Below are 22,816 nucleotides of genomic sequence, written 5' to 3' on the forward strand. Positions count from 1 at the left end.
TTTTCCTAAGAGACTATTTCTTTTGCTGGTGCTGTTCACTTGGGAGTCATTGGCTAGCTGTCGTAAAATTTAATTCTAACTTTTCACCTTTTAAATCCTAAATTTATTAAATGTGATCCAGCATTTGCATATTCTCTTGTCTTTATAAGGTACGCTTCAAATGGTTAACTGTAGGTGCAGCTTTTGATGTTGAAATGTGGATTATATAGAAGTGACCTGTATTTTATCCATCATAAATTACTGCTGTCCCCATTTTATGTGAGGCAAACTTCCTAAGAGTGTTGTTTCAGTAATGTAAAGAGGAATTCTGATGGAATAACAAAGGAACAGAGATTTTCTTTATCTCATTCTTGCCTTTTTAATTCAAAGATCTGCAACTATCTACGTAAATTTTTTTTTTTGGGGGGGAGGGGGTTGTATGTGCTGTCTTTATATATATATATATATATTTTTTTTTTCTATTCAGCTTTTTAAACCTCTTTAAAAGCCTCTTTAAACAAAGTTACAATTCCATCTATGGTTCAATGTGTCCCTCTGGCTAAGATGTCTAAGAGTATAATAGAAGATAATAGTTTAAATGTTAGAGAACAGAATAAATTGCCTCACTTCTGAAAGCAGTCATAGAAACCTTCAGGACATCTGTAGTCTCTGATAGGCCTATCCCACCTGTTTGAGTAAGGTGTGCCTTGTCTACAGTACAACAATTTTGTGCATGTATAGGTCAGCCTGGTATACTTATTTACGTGTAGTACATCTAGGCATAAGGAAAGATAGGGACTGTGATGTTCCACCCCCAGTGGCCTGGGCATGAATAGACAGATCATTCACAGGACATGTACTCCAGAGCCTCTCCAGCTGACCTAAAAATTGGCAGTCACTTATATTTAAGGAAATTATGTCTCATCCTTTTTGCAGTTAGGTGCAGGAAGTCCTTTGAACTAATAATAATAATAATAAAGCATACATGTATATAATTTCAGCCAGCTCTTTAAAACCACTGTTCCAGAAAATGACTTTTCCCTATGGTGAAATAATCCTGTTTCCTCTCCCATGACCCTGGCCAACTGCAGTACCCCCAGTTCTTCCCAAACCATCTACTGGCCACTATTGCAGTGTTTCAAGTTCTGCTACCAATGTTCTACTTTGCCCCATTTCTCCTGTACTTCTGACACCTTCCTATGTCACCTATCCATTTGTCTGACCATCTGAGCATGTAGCTGCTCTGAATACATGCACATACACGTGGCAGCTCTAATGGCTTTTGCTGATGGCAATCTCAAGGCACAATTTATTTTTTTTAGTGGAAATTTGTAAGTGTGTGCAACAAAGATTGGATAGATCAAGAACAGAGTATGTTATTCATTACAAAGATAATATTAACAAAGTGGGAATATTTCATTATTATATTTGAAAATGAGTGTTTGAATGTTCATTACCTTGTAGAACCTTTTAACTTTCTGCTTTGCGACCCTCGTCACAGCTTGCAAGATTAGACAATATCAGTGAAATGCCCACTGAAGTCTATTGCATCCGTGCACAAATGAATGAGAACTCTATTATGCATTTACTAAACGTGTTTTGCAACACAAAAAGTTTGCTTTGTTAAATTTGATCACAAAAAGAGGGTTGGAGAACACTGTTACACAGTAAGTTCTCAACACTCACCTTCTGAATGAGATCACAGGACAGATGGGGGACCTTCTTTTCTCCTACGAGCTGCTTTCTGTGCTCAGCCTAAGCTACCATGCACTCAGCCAGCCAGGGAATAACCACGAATATCTCTTTGGAGAAGTACTGCTCATGACACGGTATGTTTCCAGTTCAGTTGCACACTCCATGTTTTCGTGTGTTTTGCTGCTGGAATTCATACAACCATATGCACTGTCTGTGCTTAGCAGAAAAGGGAAAGATGACTTTAAAATATTTTATTGAGAGTTAGGATTTTGTGGGGGATAAACCCCATATGTCAAAGCTAAAAACCACCCCTGTGTACATGATATTATGAAGTTTGGACTATCTTTTAAAGGTGCTGAGCATTCCCCAAACCCACTAAAATCTGAATGTATTCTATTGTCCACAGATGGATAGATTCATACTTCATCTCTGTCTGGTCTGGAAATTTTTCCTGCAATATATAGTGTTTTCAAGGTTATATAGATCCATTAAGGCTGCAAGCACTTAAAGGTAGTTGACAGCAGTCAATAAGGTTAATTCTAGGTATGTAGATTTTTCAGAAAATTATCTCTAAATATACTTTTTTTTTATAAACCTTTAAAGTGTCTATGCAAATCCACTGCAAACAATTTGATATCTCCTCATTCTAATGATGTTGAAACGAATAAACAAACAAGCAAATAGATAAATGAAGTTCCTAAGCAGTCCTAAAAAAGAAAACAAAGATGGAAAAGATTTACTGTCAATGCCATTAAGATGTGATTAGTAATTCATATATGCATGACTGAAAATAGGACAGACATGATAAAATTCTGTTATTTCAGAATACTGAGTACAAAATACAAAAGAGGATATGGTTAGAGTTGCCTTACAAGATGGATTTTTTTTTTTTTTCTGTATTGCCGCACAGTTAATGGGTGGAAGACGTAACAGCTCCAGAGGAGGATATTTTCAAAAAATTTCCTTAGAGGATAATGGATACTTTGTGATCACTTAATAACAACTTTAGCCAAAATATTATTAAAGAGATGCATTGTAAAGTATCCCCTTTGTCACGTAACTATAAAACATAATTCTATTTGGACTATTTTAATTAGAGCTGAGATAATATGAAAATACAAATACATCTACCCAAGACACAGTACTAATGAAAATAGCAAGCAGCATGTGTGAGTGCATTAAATCACAGTTCAACAACGTATTGAAGCACAAGACTAACTTAACGCAGAAAAATATTCTTTATTTTAAGGAGTGTTATGCTTTAAGAATATTACTTCATTTTCCTGGTGAAATTGGTCGTTTACCTCGAGAACTTCTCTTGGCTTAGTTTCCTGGTTCAATATAAACATAAATGATACAGAACAATTGAAAATTTTTCATATCTGAATTTGTAACAGTCCAAGTTGGTGAAATACTGAGTGTAAAGATTGGATACTGAATGGTAGGTATGTACTTTGACACTAGTGAATTAAGCAGTGTCAGAGAATGTCTCTGAGCTCTCTAAGGTAGTCATCTATACTATATGTTGCATTCTTAACACAGTCTTTGTACAGTTATGGTCCTGTACAATTCCCTCTCTCCAGAATTGTCCATTGTTGGGCCTAATTTGGAATTTTAATGGGCCAAGGTCCATTCCAAGGAGGCAGATTTTTTTTGCAGACCCTTCTCTGAAAGTTTAATAGTTTTAATAGCAAGAGTGTGAACTAATCCATACCAGTTGCCCTGCCCTACTATATATATGTTTGGAGATGGTAATACGTTCAAAATTATGAAATTTTAAAGCCTTATCTACAGTGCTATAATGGATAGCCACCAGATTTGTAGCATTTTCCTTTGTTTCTATGTAGTACCGGGCAGTTTTGAGCACCTTACTTACTGAATAATCTTTTATCATCATCAGAAAATGCACCACATTTTCACACATGCATGCTATCTGTAGCATGCAACTTAAAAAACAGCTATCACCTTGACCCTTCAAAATTTGTAATATGCAAATGTAATGATATACATAATTTTCATAATCTGTGGCTCAAAATGGGATATTGCTAACAGTTGAAAACTGAGCTTTTCTTCCTTTTTTTTTTTTTCTAAAAAAAAAGGGCCTTACAGCATCCATTTTCCAGGTGTTTCACTGAAGATAACATTTTCTTATCTTTAAAAGCTAGAAATTTATATAAATGAGGAACAAGACATACTTCTTACTTATCAAAATTATTTTTCACCATTTGGAGCTCATTTCAAGCAATGTTTTCTAGGATAGGAATAATGGAGTATCTTCAAATTTTAGTCAGAGAGGGAAACCACTGCAAAAGTGTTATGGTTTTTAGTGTTAAAACTACTACACCTCACAACCCACAGCTGCGATATGGTTGCAATTAAATGGAAAGTAAAAGCCAAGGGAAAAGGAAACTGGGAGAAGAACCATTCTTCCCCTTATTCATTCCAGTCTCACTTGTCATATGAGATAAGACCAGAGGTAAGATGGAAGGTGGAAGCAACCCCCCGATGTTCAGTAATGTACTCCAGTGGAGGACATCTAAAGGAGGAGCTAGCAAAACATGCACAGAGAACAGAAACACAGAAACAGAAAACACTGTGCATATATGGTACCTAGTCACATTGCATGACTTTCTAGCCACAGAGAAAAGAGCTGTGTATGTGCCTTGAATGTGCCTTGATGGTGAGATGGTCAAAGTGTGCTGATAGGTCATGGAGATTATTGTGAAGAAGTATGCACTTTCTGCTCATGTTGGATGGAAGAGGTGTCTTTCCCTAAACAGAAAATCAACCAATTTTCTAGTACTTTCATAGTGCCATTAAAAAATAACTTAGTTTTAAAATGTGTTATACTATTAGTAAGGGATTTACAGTTCACAAAAAAAAAAAAGGCAAGAAGAAAAAACCTACAGTGAAACCATTTTATTTTTATATCTGTGTGTGTGTTTTTCTAAATTCTCATGATCTTGTAAGCTCCCTGTTGTGGCTGCTTGGGATATATATGTTCCAGCCACTGTGTAATTTCTGCCTTCTACTCTTAAACTAAATTAAGATGTTGAGAAATAAAAACAAGAATGTCAAGATGGGTGTTGAAAATGCCTATATTTTATTTTTAATTGTAGTTGTACGTGTAATTTAAGATAAGATTATATGAAATGAAGTAACAGAAGACTAGATTACCTTGTTAAAAAGACAATGCATCTTCAGCTTGTTTAACATAGTATTTTGAGGTTGACAGAATAATTTATTCAGGAGTACAGTAGCAATTCTGTGCATTCTGTCACTTTTAGGTGACATAGATTAATAAAAACCAGATCCATCATAATCTCCAGATTTTGCAATTTCAAAGCTACTTGATCATTGGTGATGGATGGTGTCCCTTAGGGGTCTGTCTTGGGACAAGCGCTGTTGAATATCTTTATGAACAACATAGACAAAGGGATCAAGTGTACTGTCAGCAAGTTTGCAGCTGAGTGGTGCAGTTGATACAACTGAAGGAAGGCATGCCATCGAAGGGGACCTGGACAAGCGAGAAAAGTTGGCCCATGTGAACCTAATGAGGTTCAGCAAGTCTAAGTGCAAGGTGCTGCACCTGGGTCGGGGAAATCCCAGACATGAGTACAGACTGGGAGAACAATGCACTGAGAGTAGTCCAGCAGAGGACTTGGGGGTTCTGGTGGACAAAAAGCTCGACATGAGCCAGCAGCATGCACTTGCAGCCCAGAAGGCCAACTGAATCCTGGGCTGTATCAACAGAGGAGTGGCCAGCAGGTCAAGGGAGATGATTGTCCCCCTCTGCTCTGTCCTTGTGAGGCCCCACCTGGAGTGCTGCATCCAGGTCTGAGGCCCCCAGCACAAGAAGGATGTTGATCTCTTAGAATGAGTCCAGAGAAGGGCTGTGAAGTTGGTCAGAGGGCTGGAGCAGCTGTCCTATGAAGAAAGGTTGAGAGAGCTGGGGATGTTCAGCCTGAAGAGGAGAAGGCTCCTGGGAGACCTCATTGCACCTTTTCAGTACTTAAAGGGGATTTATAAAAGAAGTTGGAGATAAACTTTTTGCTCAGGCAAACAATGACAGGACAAGAGGGAATGGTTTTAAACTAAAAGAGGGGAGATTTAGATTGAGTGTTAGGAGGAAGTTCATCACTCAGAGGGTGGTAAGGCACTGGAACAGGTTGCCCAGAGAAGCTGTGGATGCCCCATCCCTGGAGGTGTTCAAGACCCTTGGCAACCTGATCTAGTGGGTGGCATCACTGCCCATGGCAGGGGGGTTGGAACTAGATGGGCTTTAAGGTCCCTTCCAACCCAAGACATTCTATGATCTTAGTTCAGATCCTATAAACCAAGTAACTTTCGGCAGCATGCTTGACTGATGAGAATTAATCAGGCCTGCTGATTTCTGCAGATTAAAACTGAGTGACCATCCGCCAGCAGGATGCAACCCCATTTACCACAACCCTTTGAGCCCTGCCCTTCAGTCAATTGCTCACCCATTGTATGATGTTTTTGTTTAGCTGTATGCTGGACTTTTTGTCCACTAGGATTCTGTGGGAAACTGTGTCAAAAGCTTTACTGAAATCCAAAAAGATCACATCAGCTGGTTTCCCTTGATCGACTAGATGGGTGATCTGATCACAAAAGGAAATCAAGTTAGTCAAATAGGACCTACCCCTCGTGAACCTATGTTGGCTGGGACCAATGACTGCATTGTCCCCCAGATGCGCTTTAATAACTTCAAGGATAATCTTCTCCATAATTTTACCAGGCACTGACGTGAGACTGACAGGCCTGTAGTGCCAGGGTCTTTTTTCTTACCCTTCTTGAAAATTGGTACAACATTTGCCAGCTTCCAGTCTACTGGGACCTCTCCAGATTCCCAAGACCGCTGAAAAATAAGTGAGAGGTCCCGCAATGACATCAGCCAGCTCTCTAAGCACAATGAAATGAAACCCAGTTTATTCCTCATACTGCGAGCGCTTGTGTAGAAGCAATTCAAATGCACCTCACTGTACGCAATACCTCGTGGAGCAGACCAAAGGACCTCACTAGCACACGGTTCCTCTGATTCTAGCATGCCATCCTTTAGCTTATCACCGGCAGGCCTGGTTTTATCCATTTCCCCCTTCGACTGTAGTTTAAAGCCCTATCTGTCAGCCCCGCTAACTCCTGGGCAAAAATCCTTTTCCCCTTCTGAGAGAGGTGCATCCCATCTGGTGCAGGCAGGCCTGGTGTTGTGTAGACCTTCCTGTGATCAACAAACCCAAAGTTCTGCTGGTGGCACCAGTCTCAAAGCCATGTATTGATGGGCCGAGTCTGCCTGTCAACATTGATCCCTCCTATTGGAAGGACGGAGGCAAACACAACCTGTGCCCCTGATCCTTTAACCAGTCGCCCCAAATTCCTAAAGTCCCTTTTGATCACTCCCGGACTTCTCCTTGCTACTTCATCATTACCTGCCTGAAAAACCAGTATCGGGTTGTAGTCGGTGGGCTCTACATGGCGAATGACTTTCCTGGCAATGTCTCTTACCCAAGCCCCAGGGAAGCAGCAGACTTCCCTGTGGGTTGGGTCCGGACAGCATATCGGGCCCTCTGTCCCTTTCAGAAGGGAGTCCCCCATGACGATAACCCTTCTTTCTTTCTTGACAGAAGATGTAGCGATGCGGGGGGGTAGATTGCTTTGCCTTAGGCACGCCTTCCAACCCGGATAGGCTTTCGTCTACATCGTTGTTTTGACTGTCGTGTTCTAGAGCCTCATACCTATTATATAAGGGTAGATGGGAGGGTGAGGTGGGCAGGGAGAGGGCTCGCCTACCACCCCGAGCAGCAACCTGTTTCCATTCCCCCTGCTGGCCTAGGTCCCTTCTTGCTGCCTGATGGGATGGGGTAACTTTTGACTTCTGTGTAGCGGCTGCCTGGTGGGATAGAGGAACCTTTGTTACTTGTGTTGTGGCTTGTGAGTCTGTTTCAGGGAGGGTAGAGTACACTTCCACCAGTCAATTTCCCTCTCTGACTCCCTGGTGCTCCTTAGCCTACTCAGCTCCTTCCGAAGCTCCACCACCAGGCCGAGCAATTCTTCAACCTGGGCACACTTCCCACAGGCATACCCACCGCTGCTGCTGTCAGATACCGACAGAAGACTCAGGCACACCCTGCAGCCCAAGACCTGGATGGCTGTGTGTTTCCCCGAGACCTCTGTCTGGGTAGCCACATCGGTGACTGTGGCTGGAGAGGCCACAAGAGATGTGGAGGCCATGTTTTCCTGCCTGGTGGATACCATGGCTGGGCTATTCATGAGCAGGTCACAACCACCATTTGGAAAGACCGTCGGAAAAGAGCGGCGAGGGCGCCCCCCCTTCTCGCCCTGCCTGCGCGCACTGCCTCGGCCTGCCCTGACTGAGGCGCCACGCCCTGTTTGCCCGTCCTGGTCGCCGCGCTCCTAGTCTCTCGCGCTCCCTAGGGGCTGCCTTTGTACGGCCAGGGAAGGGGCGCTGCTGGCTCCGCCCACGCCTTGTCAGGGCCCTCGCGAGGGCTGCCGAGCCCTGGCGGCTCCCTCGGTTGCTGCGAGTGGCATCGATGCTGGAAAGAAAGCCCTGCCCGCCTCGATCCTCTGCTCCGCTGCAGAACGCATCTGCCCCAGAGCCGATCACCTCGGCGACTGGCTGCAATACCTCCCGTGGCGCAACCTGAGGCCATTTTCTCTAGTCCTGTCACTAGTTATCTGTGAGAAGGGGCTGAACCCCAGCTCCCCACAACTTCCTTTCAGGTAGTTGTAGAGAGCAATAAGGTCTCCAATGAGCCTCCTCTTCTCCAGACTAAACAACTCCAATTCCCTCAGCTGCTCCTCACAGGACTTGTGCTCCAGGCCCTTCACCAGCTTCGTAGCCCTTTTCTGAATACGCTCCAGGGCTTCAATGACCTTATTGTTATGAGGGGCCCAAAACTGAACACAGTACTTGAGGTACGACCTCACCAGAGCAGAGTGCAGATCTGTATAGAGTGCAGATCACCTCCCTGGTCCTGCTGGCTACACTTTTCCTGATACAAGGAATGCCAGGATGCCCTTGGCCTTCATGGCCACCTGGGCACACTGCCAGCTCATATTCAGATGAGCATCAGTCAGCACCCCTAGATACTTTTCCTCTGCACAGCTTTCCAGCCACTCTGCCCCAAGTAGGACATTATGTAGGGCAGCTGGAAGTTAGCAGGAACACTGCAGAATTTCTCCTGGGTTTTTGTTTCTCAGTGATTGAATGAGTCACACATCTGTCACTTGTGAGAGTTCTGTACCCCTGTTCGGCATCTGTAAAATGGGTCTAATAACTGCCAGAGTGCAGAGAAGTGTTGTGAGAATTAATTCTGTGAAGACTGTGAAGTAGCTCTGTACACAAATTCCAGATAAGAGAAGGTGGAGTCACAAGCTTGTATTGCAGAGTACTTCAAAGTTGTAGAAATATTTTGATGTTTAATTGGAAATGGAATTGGAAATACGGATATTTAATTGGAGTAAAACTCCCTTTCCTGAATGTTGTGAGAAATATTGAATGATCCTTCTCATGCTCACTTACAAGTCATGCTAGCATACAGAATTTGCATGTAGCTTCCATTCATTGGAGTGGTTAAGTAATGTCTTCCTTGTACATTTAGTAGAAAGGCAATTCAATATGTGTACTTTAATGCCTTTCCTGTTTTTCAGTGTTCTAAGTGGTATCTTTCATTGATATATATTCACTACTGACTTAGCATGAAAATATTCTTATTAGACCTGATTTGAAAGTTAGTTAAATCTTGTTGTTGCAATATCTTCAAATATTTTTATTGATATATTTTTGCTTTTGCACTGCTGATGAATTTCTTTGTTAGGGTGATTTGATATGTTTTAGACTGATCTTGGATTTTCTAGGTCTGTGTTAGGACAATTGAAATAATAGTCATCAAGAAACATTTCAAAGTAAACAAAATCAGTCATTAAAGAAATTTACACGTAAATTAAATATGTGAATGTAATGAATAAAGAAAACTACTTAAGGACAAATCTGTATGTGGTTATGTAGCATACATATGGGGGTAAAGTTAAGTCATGAGTATGCTATAGATTCACAAGGATTATCTAAGTGCGTACAGACCTTCTCAGTAGTATGAAGCGGATGTGATGACTGACAAAGCCGACTTTGGTACAAAGACTGAAGGAAGCATTCTCTTTGGGACAGAGTTTTGTGTTTGTACAATTTCCACTGCTCTAAAACTTTGACCCCAACTACATTTCCTGGACATTATGGTGTTCTACATAGTAAATGATCTTTTTAGAATTATTCAGGACCTATCTTGACAGATCTTGGTAAATGTAATCTGGGAGTGGCTTTGGCAGATGCAATCCAGGAGGCCAAGGTGCAAGACTCCAGTAAGTGACTTGTTCATTACTGGCTATAAATTCTGCTAGTAAGACTGGAATTTGGCTCCACATTCTAACAAATGAAGTAAGGTGTCAAGCGTGTCTACATGTGCGCTAGAGGTGGAATTCAACATGGGACTAAAACAGCTGTGCTTTTCTCTCTGTACATAAAAATCTCTGTTTGATTTGGATGTCCAATCTACCATAATGCTCCAGAGAGATGTACGATTCAACACAGTTGCCTAAAAATAGGCATCTAATGTCATTTGAGAAGCCATGAAGTTGTGTTTCACATGCATATGGAGGCTGTCAGATATGATATGAAACGTAGGGGAGACCTGCAGTCTTCTGGATGGCTGCTGGAGGCTCAGGTGGGATGCCCCAGAGAATATCCAGTGATGCTAAATGCCTGTATTAAGGCAAGCGAACTAAAATCAAGTTGATTGGGGTGAGGTGAATTGTTCTCTGGGCTCTAATGATTGATGCAGAAAAGTGCCTGCCTGCCGCAATTACCTGCTCCACTGTAGAATGCAACTGCCTCAGAACCGATCACCTGTGGCTGTGAAATGGCAGCAATGCCTGATTTAAATGGCCAGCCACCACCGCTGCTGGCTCTGCCTGTGAGGAAATTGAGGCCCTGAAATATGTCCAGAGAAGGGCTACGAAGCTGGTGAAGGGCCTGGAACACAAGTCTTATGAAGAGCGGCTGAGGGAATTGGGGTTGTTTAGTCTGGAGAAGAGGAGGCTCATTGGAGACCTTATTGCTCTCTACAACTACCTGAAAGGAAGTTGTGGGGAGCTGGGGGTCAGCCTCTTCTCACAGATAACTAGTGATAGGGCTAGAGGGAATGGCCTCAAGTTGCGCCACGGGAGGCTTAGGTTGGAAATGAGGAGACATTTCTTCTCAGAAAGAGCAGTCAGGCATTGGAACTGGTTGCCCAGTGAAGTGGTGGTGTCACCATCCCTGGGGGTGTTTAAGGAAAGGTTGGACGTGGTGCTTAGGAACATGATTTAGTGGGTGCTTAGGGACATGGTTTAGTGATGGTAGGGGGATGGTTGGACCAAATGATCTTGGAGGTCTTTTCCAACCTTAATGATTCTGTGATTCTATGACTGTATTGAGTATATCTCAATTGACTGTAATGGGAGCTTAGTTACCTAGTGTAGGTGTAAATAGCTATGTTATAAATTTAGTTATCTGAATCTGTAGCTGAATTTAATCTTAACTGTAGAAAAAAAAAAGGTGTGAACTGTAGTTTAGAGAATGAGAAACAGAGGGATGCAATCAACATAAATTGTTTTACTGGGTCTCTATGGCTTACCAACTACACACATATACACAGGCACAAACAGGTGTTATAAGCAATGAGTTTTTGAGGTTAATTCACTCAGAGAAGAGAAGATCTTTACACAGAATCTGTGCTTAATTGAACCATGTTCCTCACTGAACCACTGCTTACTCCAACACTCCGAAGAAGAAAATGAAAGAGATGCATGTGCCGTTATACGTATCATAAAGAGAAACTGTTAGCTCTCAATAGCAGAATATCATCCTTTCTTGCCTAATCTGATATTTTCAGTGTTCTTCTGTGGCTTAACTTTGCACTTGATGAATTTGGGCTCTCAGATATAGTTAGAATATCTTAATGAACCATTAGCATACTTTAACAACAAAACATTTTACTCGACCCAGCAAAGGAGCAAAAGGCTTCTCTAGTTAGCTACAAAAGCTCAGATGTAAGATGCCTCAGTAATTATGTAGAGAAATTACTGGCACATGTTGGCAGATGAACCTTGTTAACTCCAAACAGTAAATCAGAAGTGTTATGCTGCAGCACGCTAGAGCCTGCCTGAGGTTATGTTCAGAACCCTTACATTGGAAAGACATATTAAACTGAGATATGTTGAATTAATAATAATAATGTCACAGCCCAAAATAATATAGGAAGTATTTTGTGTCACCCAGATCAACAGATGGTCGCATGTTAGCACGAACAAATAGAAAGCATATTTCAGCTTCCATAATTATCTTTTGAAAATCACTATAGACATATTTTAAAATCACTAACCCATGTATCCAGAGAAAATCATGACTACTTATTGATGGACATGTTTTTTAGAAATTAGGAGCATTTGCATACTAAACTGGTCTGTAAAACAAGCTTCAGAATATTTTTTTTTTCCTCCAGATACTTCTGCAGATATTTTTGTCAAACTTTTTAATATTATGGTGGTTTGTAATAGTACAGTAAGGAGTAGTGAAACACCTGATCATCCATAAATTAGCAGAGGGGTATATGATGCATCAGATGCTGTCATTCAGATTCTAAGAAAGTGGCGCACAGTTGAGGCAGTGGTTGGAAACCTGACTGGACAAAGGCCAGAGCAGTTGTTTATGTACCTGCTTGGGAAGATTAAGCTGGACCATCCCAGCTGCCCTTTTGGATAAGAACTGTCTCAGTTTAAGAGTAACCAGGATCCTGCACATCATGTTACTTGAAGTGTCTTTCAGCTCAGAAGCTGAATTCCTGCAAAACCACAAAGACACATTGCTTGGAAAAGGGCCAGCAACATTTTTCTAAATTACCAGAGATCTTTTTTGCTTTTAGAAATAATTAAGTCATTGATGAATTTGTTGTCTAGCAAGTGTGCAGTTTAGGTTTAATTAACACGTGAGTATTTTTGGCCTGATAAGAGACTTATTTTGGCTTAGGTCCCAAACAATGACTTTTAACCAGACTCTGATGTTGGAAGCTGGCCTTGTTCACTGAACTCTCCCATGAAATTACTGGCCCTAGGAATCAGCTTTTCAAAGCAAAAAGCTATATTTTATTATTTACAAAAGTAAATTCCCTTAATAGACCATAGATGAGTTCCAGATGAATGCCCGAATTTACCCTTCACAATTTTTATCAGTATGAAGAGGGCACAGTTAATTCATATGGTGCCCAACACAACTTTAAAAAACAATCAGTGTTATCCAAACCCAAGTCTATTAATTATTTATATTTTTTTGTCAGGCATTCCAATAGAAAGTGTGCATTTTTAGTGAAGGCAGTCTAGTTCTGTATTTGTAACACAAACATTGTAGCTTTCATAACCTAAAAATGAAATAGACCACAAACAAAATTGAAAATTGCTCCACTGGGATAGATTGTATTTTAATAGGTAGTTCTAACTAAGGAATGGTGAACAGCTTCATGGTCCAAGGAAGATCTCATTGCTCCCGGGAAAATAATTTAGTCTTGACACTAGTAAGTAGCAAATTCTTGACCTTTACAAATGTTCTGTCCTGCTAAGCCTAACATGTTGCAACAGGACAACATGTTTATTCTCTTTCTCTGTTAATTTATTTCCAGTTTTAGTTATCTTGGGCAGCAGTTCACAAGATATTTTTCCCTGTCATGCAGGGTAAAATATACAGACAGCTGTACCCCAGGATGCAGGACCTCCTCTATTTTGGAGAAGCCATTTAATGTTTCAGGTCATTGCATCTAAAGCAGCAAGGAGCATCAAGGCTATTTAGTGTGTGAAGCCATATCAGTGCTGCAGGTTAGCAAAACTACTTATCATGATGTTGCAAACCATTAGTGGTCTTTGCCTTGTAGTCTATGACTGAGAGCACTATGGTTATGTCTATATTAATAAGTGCAGTGCAATGGGAACAGATCTGTGGAGTGAAAAAGTTGTTGCTGACCTGATATTCAAACTATATAGATTTCATGGATTTTACTTTGGACTAGCTTTAGCGTAGTCTTATCATCAAAAGGACATAAGGACCTGGAATTATACAATCCTGGAATGTACATTATGGTGTAGGTCCACCCAACAGGAATGAGTTTCTAATGCTCTGAGGCTGGTCTGCAGTGCAAAGTACAGTCCATTGAGTGGGGTCAATCCAGAAGTTTACTTCAAAAGTACATGCTTGATAGAAACTAGTATAGATGCATTCCATGAAAACTTATTAAGAAAATTTGATTTCCATATATGTTTTTTTTAAGCTGACAATTTTCCCCTAAGCTTTCAGACATTTCAGTCTTTGAATACTTAAGGTAGCCCTTGAAAAATTGAATAAACAGTAGAGGGTTGCTTTTGAGTAATGAGTGCTTGGTATTATTTTGTAAATTTCTTTATACAGGCATAAGTAGTCTAATTGTATTTCAAGATGTATCCAGCAAGGCAGCTGGTGCAGAGCTGCCTTTGTAGCAAAAGATGATTCCAGTTACGTATGAGGTTGTAAAGCCTTATTTTGAATTAAATTGATTAGAATTGATACACATTTTTTTTCTAATAAAGATTAATCCAAATTTTGAAAGAAATTATCTTTAATTCACTACAGCTAGTTGATTGAAATTATTTTTACTAGTATAACCTTTGGGCCAAATAAAAACAGTAAAAAGACAGAAACTCTAAGTAAATTTACTAAATGTCAAGTGATAAAAATTATACATGAATATAAATTCTGTATTTTTTACTCCAAACTTCTTTTTCTTATAGCCCAAGCAGCGCACATCAATAGTATCTTCTCTGGAATTTCACCGAATGAATCACAGCCATGACTACTTTGAAATCAACTCATCCATTGCCTGTACAAGTTTTATTTCTACTCCTGAAATCAGTCCACCTAATTATTCCTTTGGATCTCTGGAAGACAGCGTTGAAGAGAGAGAACTTACAGGTACAGAAAGAAAGCTTACTTTGCCTATTGACAATAAAACCATAGGTCTGTGGGCTTTTGCTGGAATTGCTGTTGTCTTCAGTAATGAAATACATTTATTATAAATATGCATGATTATTCCTGAATTTTTAATGTTGCTCAACAAAGGGGTCTCATTTAACATGACCTATAATATTAAAATACACTTGTTCCTGGATGTTGTATTTTGAATACACCAAACTGTTGGTTTGGCAACTTGTTGCTAACTCTTGTTGGCATCTCTCAGATGGCATCTCAAATGCCTAGAATTTAGGTACTGTATGTTTGGAAATTACACTGATTCAGATACTCGTCTACTTCCATCATTGTGTGGTCAGCATATTTAAAATGAATTTAAATTGGAAAAGTTGAATAAGAAATCATTATGTAGACCTCAATAAAATAAATATATATATATATATATATACAGGAAAAAAAAAAAAAAAGGAAGCAAAGATTTCTAAGTAGCCTGACTTTTTCCTTTTTCTGCATTAGTAATGGGATTAACTAAAGCAAAACTTATGTGCATTGGCTCTGACAGTAAGAATTGCATAGAATTATAGTGTGATTGTGTCTGTGAGGGTTTTATCTATATATATAGATTTATATAATGAAAACACTTTAAAAAGGATCAAAATCTTTTCTTCTTCACAGAACAGAACTTCAGGAGCAAGAAAGTGTTAATAAACCATGTATTTAGCTACTTCTGTCCCTTCAAACTTCATATGGAAGTTGCATTATTTAGGTTAAATCTATAGCAGAAGACTCTAGTATTTGGGAATGGTAGTGTACTGAAACAAATGTCTCTGATAGCTAGTTTACCTGACCTGCAGATAGAGTTATTTATTTTAAAGGGATACTGTATTTAAGGTATAAATAGATTACTATAAAACAAAAAGCATATGCAAATGTAGAGATTTAGTACAAACTTATTGATAAGCTTCTGTACAATTTTTCTTCAAATGGTGTGAATCCTGTACGTTTCTGGTTGGTAGGGTTTGAAAATTCTGAAATCTGTAGAACTTATTGCTTTTAAATGATGATAAAAATTTAAATTTAAAGGAAAATAAAACTTTATTGTTAAAGAGCTGTCTTGAAATAAGCCAAGAATGAGCTTTATTATGAAGAAAGAGTTGAAACATCCAGAAAGTATTCATATTTCTTTTCTTGAACAGGCTGTAACATTATCTTTGAAAGTAAAAGAATGTGCCTGATTTCATGATTATTAGAAAAATTTTTCAAGCCTAACTGGAAATAATTAATTTGAATGGTATCTGTGGGTCATTTGGTTCTTTCAATTGGGGGGTTCTGTTTCTGCTGTAAATTTTCTTCAGTAATCACAATTTTATTTCAGGTAGTTTAATGGTACTAAATACATCCTGATGCTTAAAAACAAAATTAAGAAAACTGAAAGAAATTTCATTGGAGTCAGATAAGGAACTTCTCCAGATTTCTGCTGTTGCACAATTCTGTTTAATTTCTTCACAATTTCTGGATTTGTTTTCATTTTGTCTCATTTGGTTATATCTACAATGGATTATGTTCAGTAACTTGTAATCACCGCATTTCATATGATCTGAAACTGGAACTGTAATCTTATGCTCATTAGAACTGTACTTTTCTAATTTGTGGATGATTTGATTTATGAATTGAGTGGAAGCTAAATTTCCTTTTCTGTCTCTGCCTAGAAAGCTAAGAAAAAATAACAAAGGGAAAATGACTGAAGTTCTGGCCATCTTTTATAAATTTGTCAAGAGTACAATTTACCATAAATAAATCATTAATTTACCATCCGTAAATGAAATATTACAGTAAAAGTGCAATCCCCCATTCTCAGGTGGCTTATAGCCTAAAATTATTTAAAAAATAGCATCACAGATTAGACACAGTCTTAGTTTGAATGAAAAGACCAAGGCTTTATTTTGCTCGCCATTAAGATCATTTTGATACCTTAATGATAGATGATGCTCTATTTCTGCACGAGATGAAGAATGCTAACTTGTAATGAGAATAGCAAAATCCAGAAAGAACGGAAAAATATTGTCTCTCTTAGAAAAGTTGCTGAGGTTTTTCTCTCACTTGAAAAGCCAAACCTTGAATAATAATGCTCAGCAAGGAGTAGCAGAAGCAGTGTTCTCTACTGTTCTCTTTAACTAGCTGCTGTTTCACTGAATGGTTCCCTGTTCCTTTTCCAGATCTACAGTGACAATTAAATTCTTCATATGTCTTGATTATAATCCTCTGAATTGCCAACTTGTTCTGAAAATTCATGGAAGATATGCATCTTGAAAAAAATTATTTAGTTCAATAATTGAGGGTTTGTGTGTATTTGAGTGTTTCCTGTTACATTATATTCTTAGGCATTTATGTGTCTTGAGATTTTTTAAAAAGCATCAGTAAAAGGAAAAAGATATTTTATCGTACTTCTTGAGCTCAAGGTTCTTCTGCCTGAACACAAAAGAAAAACATACAGAAGGAAGCCGTTTTCATAGTAACTGAAGCTAGTAGTTTTCTGTTGCCTTCCTTGAAACAATCAAAATTCTTGTTACAGGATTTCTAAATCAGGAACTACCATCTAAATAAGGCATTAGTATTTCCCTACTCAGTTTCAGGGTTTTTTATGTTTCCTTCAGGATAAGTGCAGGAGATGAATACAACAAAATAACGATTCTGTCTAATTCTTAAATCTTCAGCATTTTACATCTACCTCAACAGTTTGCTGACAAAGAAGAATCAATCTCTTGTACCTTTTGGTGAACTAGAGAAAATTCCATTTTAGATTTGGGGATGGCAGTTTTACTTGGTGTGTACTATTCCCTACATCCCCTGAGTTGAAATAGGGATCCTGGTATTCAAGAAGTTTGTTTCTTTCAAGTAGAAAAACACTGAACCCTACAACAACAGCACTATATTATCCTACTGATAGCATATTGCAACATTTTCTGATTAATTAGCTGGAGAACAGTCCATATATGATGGTAATTATGTGCTTTAGCTGTGGGTCAGGTGGCTTTGTCAACAGCAGTGTAAACAAAAATGCCTATATGTATGTTGCTTGCATGAATGGCAGAAGATACTTTAGTATCAGGTTGCCTGCACTTAAATTTTAAGGGTGAAAAATCTGTTATTTGTTTTGAACATTTTTAATGGGTGGAAGAACCCACAGCAAGTAGACAGAAACTTTCTTACTCCAGTATGTACAAGGTGGACTTTGAATGCAGCTTTGGTATGGTATATATATACATATTTTTACAGCTCTATTTGTGGTAAGAAGATTGACCTTATAGAAGCATTCCAGAATTCAGAGTGAATGATCATGATTTTATAGTGTTGCATTTCACCTCAAGTTGAAGGTCAGTCAATGCAAATATCAGCTACTACCATTAAAATTTCTGTAGTAAAAGTGAGTCCATTTCATTGCACGAGGAAGTTATTACTGCATGTACCTCTGTCATGGTGAGATGCTAATCATTTTCTTGATCATCTAAATGCATGTTTGGCAGGCATTTTGTATGACAACACAAATGAAAAAATAAAGACCTGATAATCAGGTGATGATTTTTATTAGTGAGGTGGTCCTCACATTGAACAAAAGTGAAGACCACTAGATGTGCAAGATCATTTACTCCAGAAGAGGGCAGTAAGGGCTTTCAGGGAGATGCCTGTCTAGTTTATACCTCTATGTTTTATTATAGAGCATCCCCAAAGTTCTTTTGAAACTCTAAGTCTTAAAGATCAAAGATGGCAAAATTGTGGACATCTTGGTAATATCAGCTTGGTGCAATCAACACTTGCAGCTGAAGTTGTCACTCTGCTTTTCATTTCTGCTTAATCAGTGAGAATAAAGGATCTTTCTCTAAACTCATATTAACTTTCCTACATCTTCATAGAGTTAATGTAATTGCTTTGTGAAGTTGAAAAGACAGTTCTGCATATATTCGTGTTCCGTTTCAGATCAGAAAATAGTCTACAAAGTTCATGTGTGCAGCAAAAAATGTAAGCAGTTGTCTTTAATCTCACTGCAATCTGTGTTTTCAGTTCATGAAAATCTCTACATTTTCAGTAAATTCTACATACCATTCATCTGTAAAAGAGCATACAGTTTTTCCCTCATCTTATTGTAATATCTAGAGGTCCTTACTGACTTTATTTCTTAGTTACAAAGTCTGTCTCCACTGTCATACCCTAATGCAATTCTTATTCTTTTTGCATCTTGTTTTCTGGCTAGTATTAACATTACTTCATTCATCTAAGAAGTCAACATTGCTCCTTAGAACAATCCAGAGCGTACAATTCAAGAATGCAGTCTTTGATATGTAGACTATGATTTTTTTTGTTCTACAAGGAAAAAATATTATTTGAGTCACACATTAGGTTTCTTCAGAAGTATCTTCAGATCTTTCTTTAAAGTAAATTTCTGATCAAATTGTTTTGTCTCACAAGCCTGATATTTATGAAGCAAAACCAGCCCTACACTTAAACATAAGCTTGTGGTTCTTTTTCAAGAGAATCACAATATTCAGCATATTATTGTATTTATTTAAATATGTTGCAAAGAGACAGAAGTATTAGAAACTTGGTTCAGAGGTCTGGTTTAAAATTCCTGGCTATATTTCATTCCTAGATGCAATCAAACTTTATTCTGCTGGAGGAATGATCCTTTCTGTGACATTATCAAAGCTACTATTTAAACTAGGTCACGTATTTATCAATGCTAGTTTTCTACTCAAATATCTCATTTATTATGATCTGATTTAATAAGATCAAACTGTGATACCTATGTATACTCTTCAAGCATTATTTCTTCAATTATAAGTAGTTGTGGAATTACTAGAAATGAAATACAAAATGAAGGGAATGCAAAGAAAAAAGAAAATACCTTTCATTGCTAGAGGGGAATTTTATGTGTCTTTGTCTGTTGACAATGCCTTAGTAATTACCAAAAGAACCTCATGGTATTCCAGTGACAGAAAAAGGGGAAAATATTACCATGTAATAACGTAAACATAGTCAACAAATGCTGGTAAATAAAGCATTCCCCTCTTCTACATACGGACACTTCCAGGTAGAGAGCATCTCAAACAAACAAACAAACAACTTCAGATCAAATGCCTGAGAAGGTCAAATTTAGGGCCTCTTTTCTCTGTATTTTTTCATTTTCTTCATCATGTTCTTGCTTACAAGATTACAATACACCAAAATCTGGTAAGACATTCTTTAAACCAAGGTAACCTGAGCCTTCATCTTTAAGATTATCCCTTTTCTTCCTGTCAATTTTTAATCAAGTTCAACTGAGTGCAATTAGTGTGAAGTAATAGAGCTATTCCAGGAACTGCTACTTGGAATTGTACTTGGTACGGTCTCAAACCATTGCTTTTATGTCCCCCTAAAGCTGTCCAGCATATGTAGCCTGTTACAGTCTCCTTACGTTGCCCTTCTTTTTGCTGCTTCTAATTCCAGCATCTTCTTTGCACAGTTATACAAGGCAAAGATACAGTCTATTCCATGGGAATAGAGAAATGTAGGATTAATTAATACTATAAACTTTTATTTGTCAACCAGATTCATAATAACTTGCTTCACAAAGTTCATTGCAATTATAGCTCAGTGTTACAAGGAATGTGTTCACCACAGAGTGTATAATGTCCAAAAATCTGATAGCAGTGGTACCTGGAAAGCTGTAGATGAAGCTGACTCCGGTGGTTCCATCTCAAAACAATGTCTTTTTGCAAGAAACTGATCTTTTGTACTAGTGATTGCATGAAAATTTAGATACAATTCTAACTGACCTAAATTCCATCCCACCTGAACTTCAAAATAGTCTTGCTGGAGAAAGTTATATTTTTCCAATCTAACTTCTTGATTGTGTTACCGAGCTCTTCCGTAATTACAATACACTGTTATCTTTCAGTCTTTTCTCAGGCTTAAATGAATTATCTAGACTAAACCCTCTTAGCAAATGTTAGTTTGAAGCTGCTTTCCAAACATACTATCTTCTATGTCACTAACTATGTGGATATTCTGATCACTAAGTTGTTACTAAACTAATATGAAAATAAAAGAATTTGAAGAAGGCATATTGAAGGAAAAAAACTGCAGACGGGACCTCTAAGTCCTGCTGTCAGAAATAGCATTGGATGTGTTAATAAAATAAGAAGTGACATGAACAGTTTATCTCTATTCAAATCAACTTCTGAACCATCTGACCCCATGTGGATAAGCATGTATGGAGCAATGTGTATCTGTCTTTTATTCAAATGACTGTTCTTTAGAGGATTTGTTCCTTTCCCCCATATTTGCTTTTTCTAAATAAAGCTAATTAGCAATTAAATGTTGACAATAAGGGAAACAAACACTATATAATAAGTGGAATGCAGTTACTAATTTTGGAAACCTAAGTTCTTGGGCCTCAATCTGGCAAACAGGGAGGTAGGAAATACAGCAATGCTGTGATGATGCTGGAAATGAGAATTTCTTAGAGACTGTCTTAAAATAGGGGAGTATTTCCCTCAGGATCCCTAGGAACAGGTGGTTTCAGGTCACTTCGTTGACTCTGTTTTTCCCTTAAAGTAAAATCATAAAGTAATGTATGCTTGCTTGGCTACATGTCTATTTGCACTATTAAAAATATGTTACATAGCATTGAGTTGTACACATCCCCTTTTCTTTGTAAGATGACAGAACAGAAATGTAACAGTGGTTCATCATACTATAAAATGTTTTTGTTTTTTTTTTTCTGAAAGAACACTGAATATTACAACAGTAAACCTATAAAAAAAGTTTTAAAGAGCTCATTTGGAGCTTCTTCTCCCTTCCAGAATGTTTCTAACTTATAGAAAGTTTTCTGTTCAAGAGCTGTATTTCTGAGGCCTATATGAGATGATTAGAATGGAAGGAACTGGCAAAAAAAAGTGCCTTTTAAAAAAAATAATAATTTTTAGTCCTCTGAGCATACGTAGTGAGTTGCAGTTAAGAAAATAATAATAATAATAACAACAAAGTTTTATCTGTATTTCTGTATTGTATACCAACCAGTAGGGTAAAGCTTTTATTTGTTTTCTCTTCTTCTAAGTTCATTCTGAAGCGAAAGACAATTTCTGTTTCTCTTTCTTACTGTCTGTGTGTGTAACTCAACTATACGTTTGTGAATTTAATATTTTGGTATGAAAAGAAACAGCTAAAAATAAAATGTACAAGTCTCACACAACTCATTTTAATTCAAACATAATCAGAATTTTAAAGTTGATTATCAATATCTATCAAAAGTATTTTTGATGTTAAGACATGTAGATGTCCGCTAGGTGTAAAGTTTGGAGCAAGTTTGCATTTTAGTTGTTACTCTTAATCTGGTTTGTTTTTCAGCAGCAACCTATTCATTTGGTTTAGATGATAACAAACTAATTTTTCTAAAAATCTGTAGCACTCTCTATAAATTTTGTTCCTTTTGAGTTTGTTGCATACATGAAATGTAGATAATAGTGAACTTTTCTATGTATTACCTGTAAGTGGAGCTGGTTCAGTAATCAGAAAAAGAAGTTAAATTTCATCGGTGTAACTTGATTACGTTTTAGTGCAATTTGAGAGGAATTTCAGGTCTGTATGCAACTGCTTATACGCAATTTTTGATATGATGCAAGAGGAGAGATACGTGGTGATAGTTTAATGAATTTAAGATTTTAATCTGAAAAGTATGCTAAAAGCATTACTTTACATTGTAAATAAAACATGTTCTATTGTGTCTGTTGAGTGCCTTTCAAGGAAAAAAAAAAGTTAAGCTACTAACTTAAGTACCCTCATTGGTGTCATGCAGATGACACCAAGTTGGGTGGGAGAGTTCATCTGCTTGAGGGTAAGAAGGGTCTACCAAGGGATCCGGATAGGCTGGACCAATGGACCAAGGGCAACTGTATGATGTTCAACAAGGCCAAGTGCCAGGTCTTACACCTGGGACACAACAACCTCATGCAACGCTACAAGCTGGGGAAAGAGTGGCTGGAAAGCTGCCTGGTGGAAAGGCACCTGGGGGTATTGGTCAATAGCTGGCTGAATATGAGCCAGCAG

General features: G+C 38.2%; 1 protein-coding gene across 3 annotated transcripts in view; it reads left to right on the forward strand.

Moving 5' to 3' along the window:
* Positions 1–22,816, forward strand: part of ANKS1B (ankyrin repeat and sterile alpha motif domain containing 1B) — a 439,810-nt gene that overhangs the window by 160,065 nt on the left and 256,929 nt on the right. For all 3 annotated transcript variants that reach the window (XM_035551795.2, XM_035551794.2, XM_050708106.1), the window contains one exon: positions 14,557–14,737. In XM_035551795.2, coding sequence (XP_035407688.1) covers positions 14,557–14,737 — 181 coding nt within the window. The remainder of the gene's footprint in view (positions 1–14,556; positions 14,738–22,816) is intronic.

The sequence above is a fragment of the Cygnus atratus genome, chromosome 1 (genome assembly GCF_013377495.2).
Source record: "Cygnus atratus isolate AKBS03 ecotype Queensland, Australia chromosome 1, CAtr_DNAZoo_HiC_assembly, whole genome shotgun sequence".
NCBI lineage: Eukaryota > Metazoa > Chordata > Aves > Anseriformes > Anatidae > Cygnus > Cygnus atratus.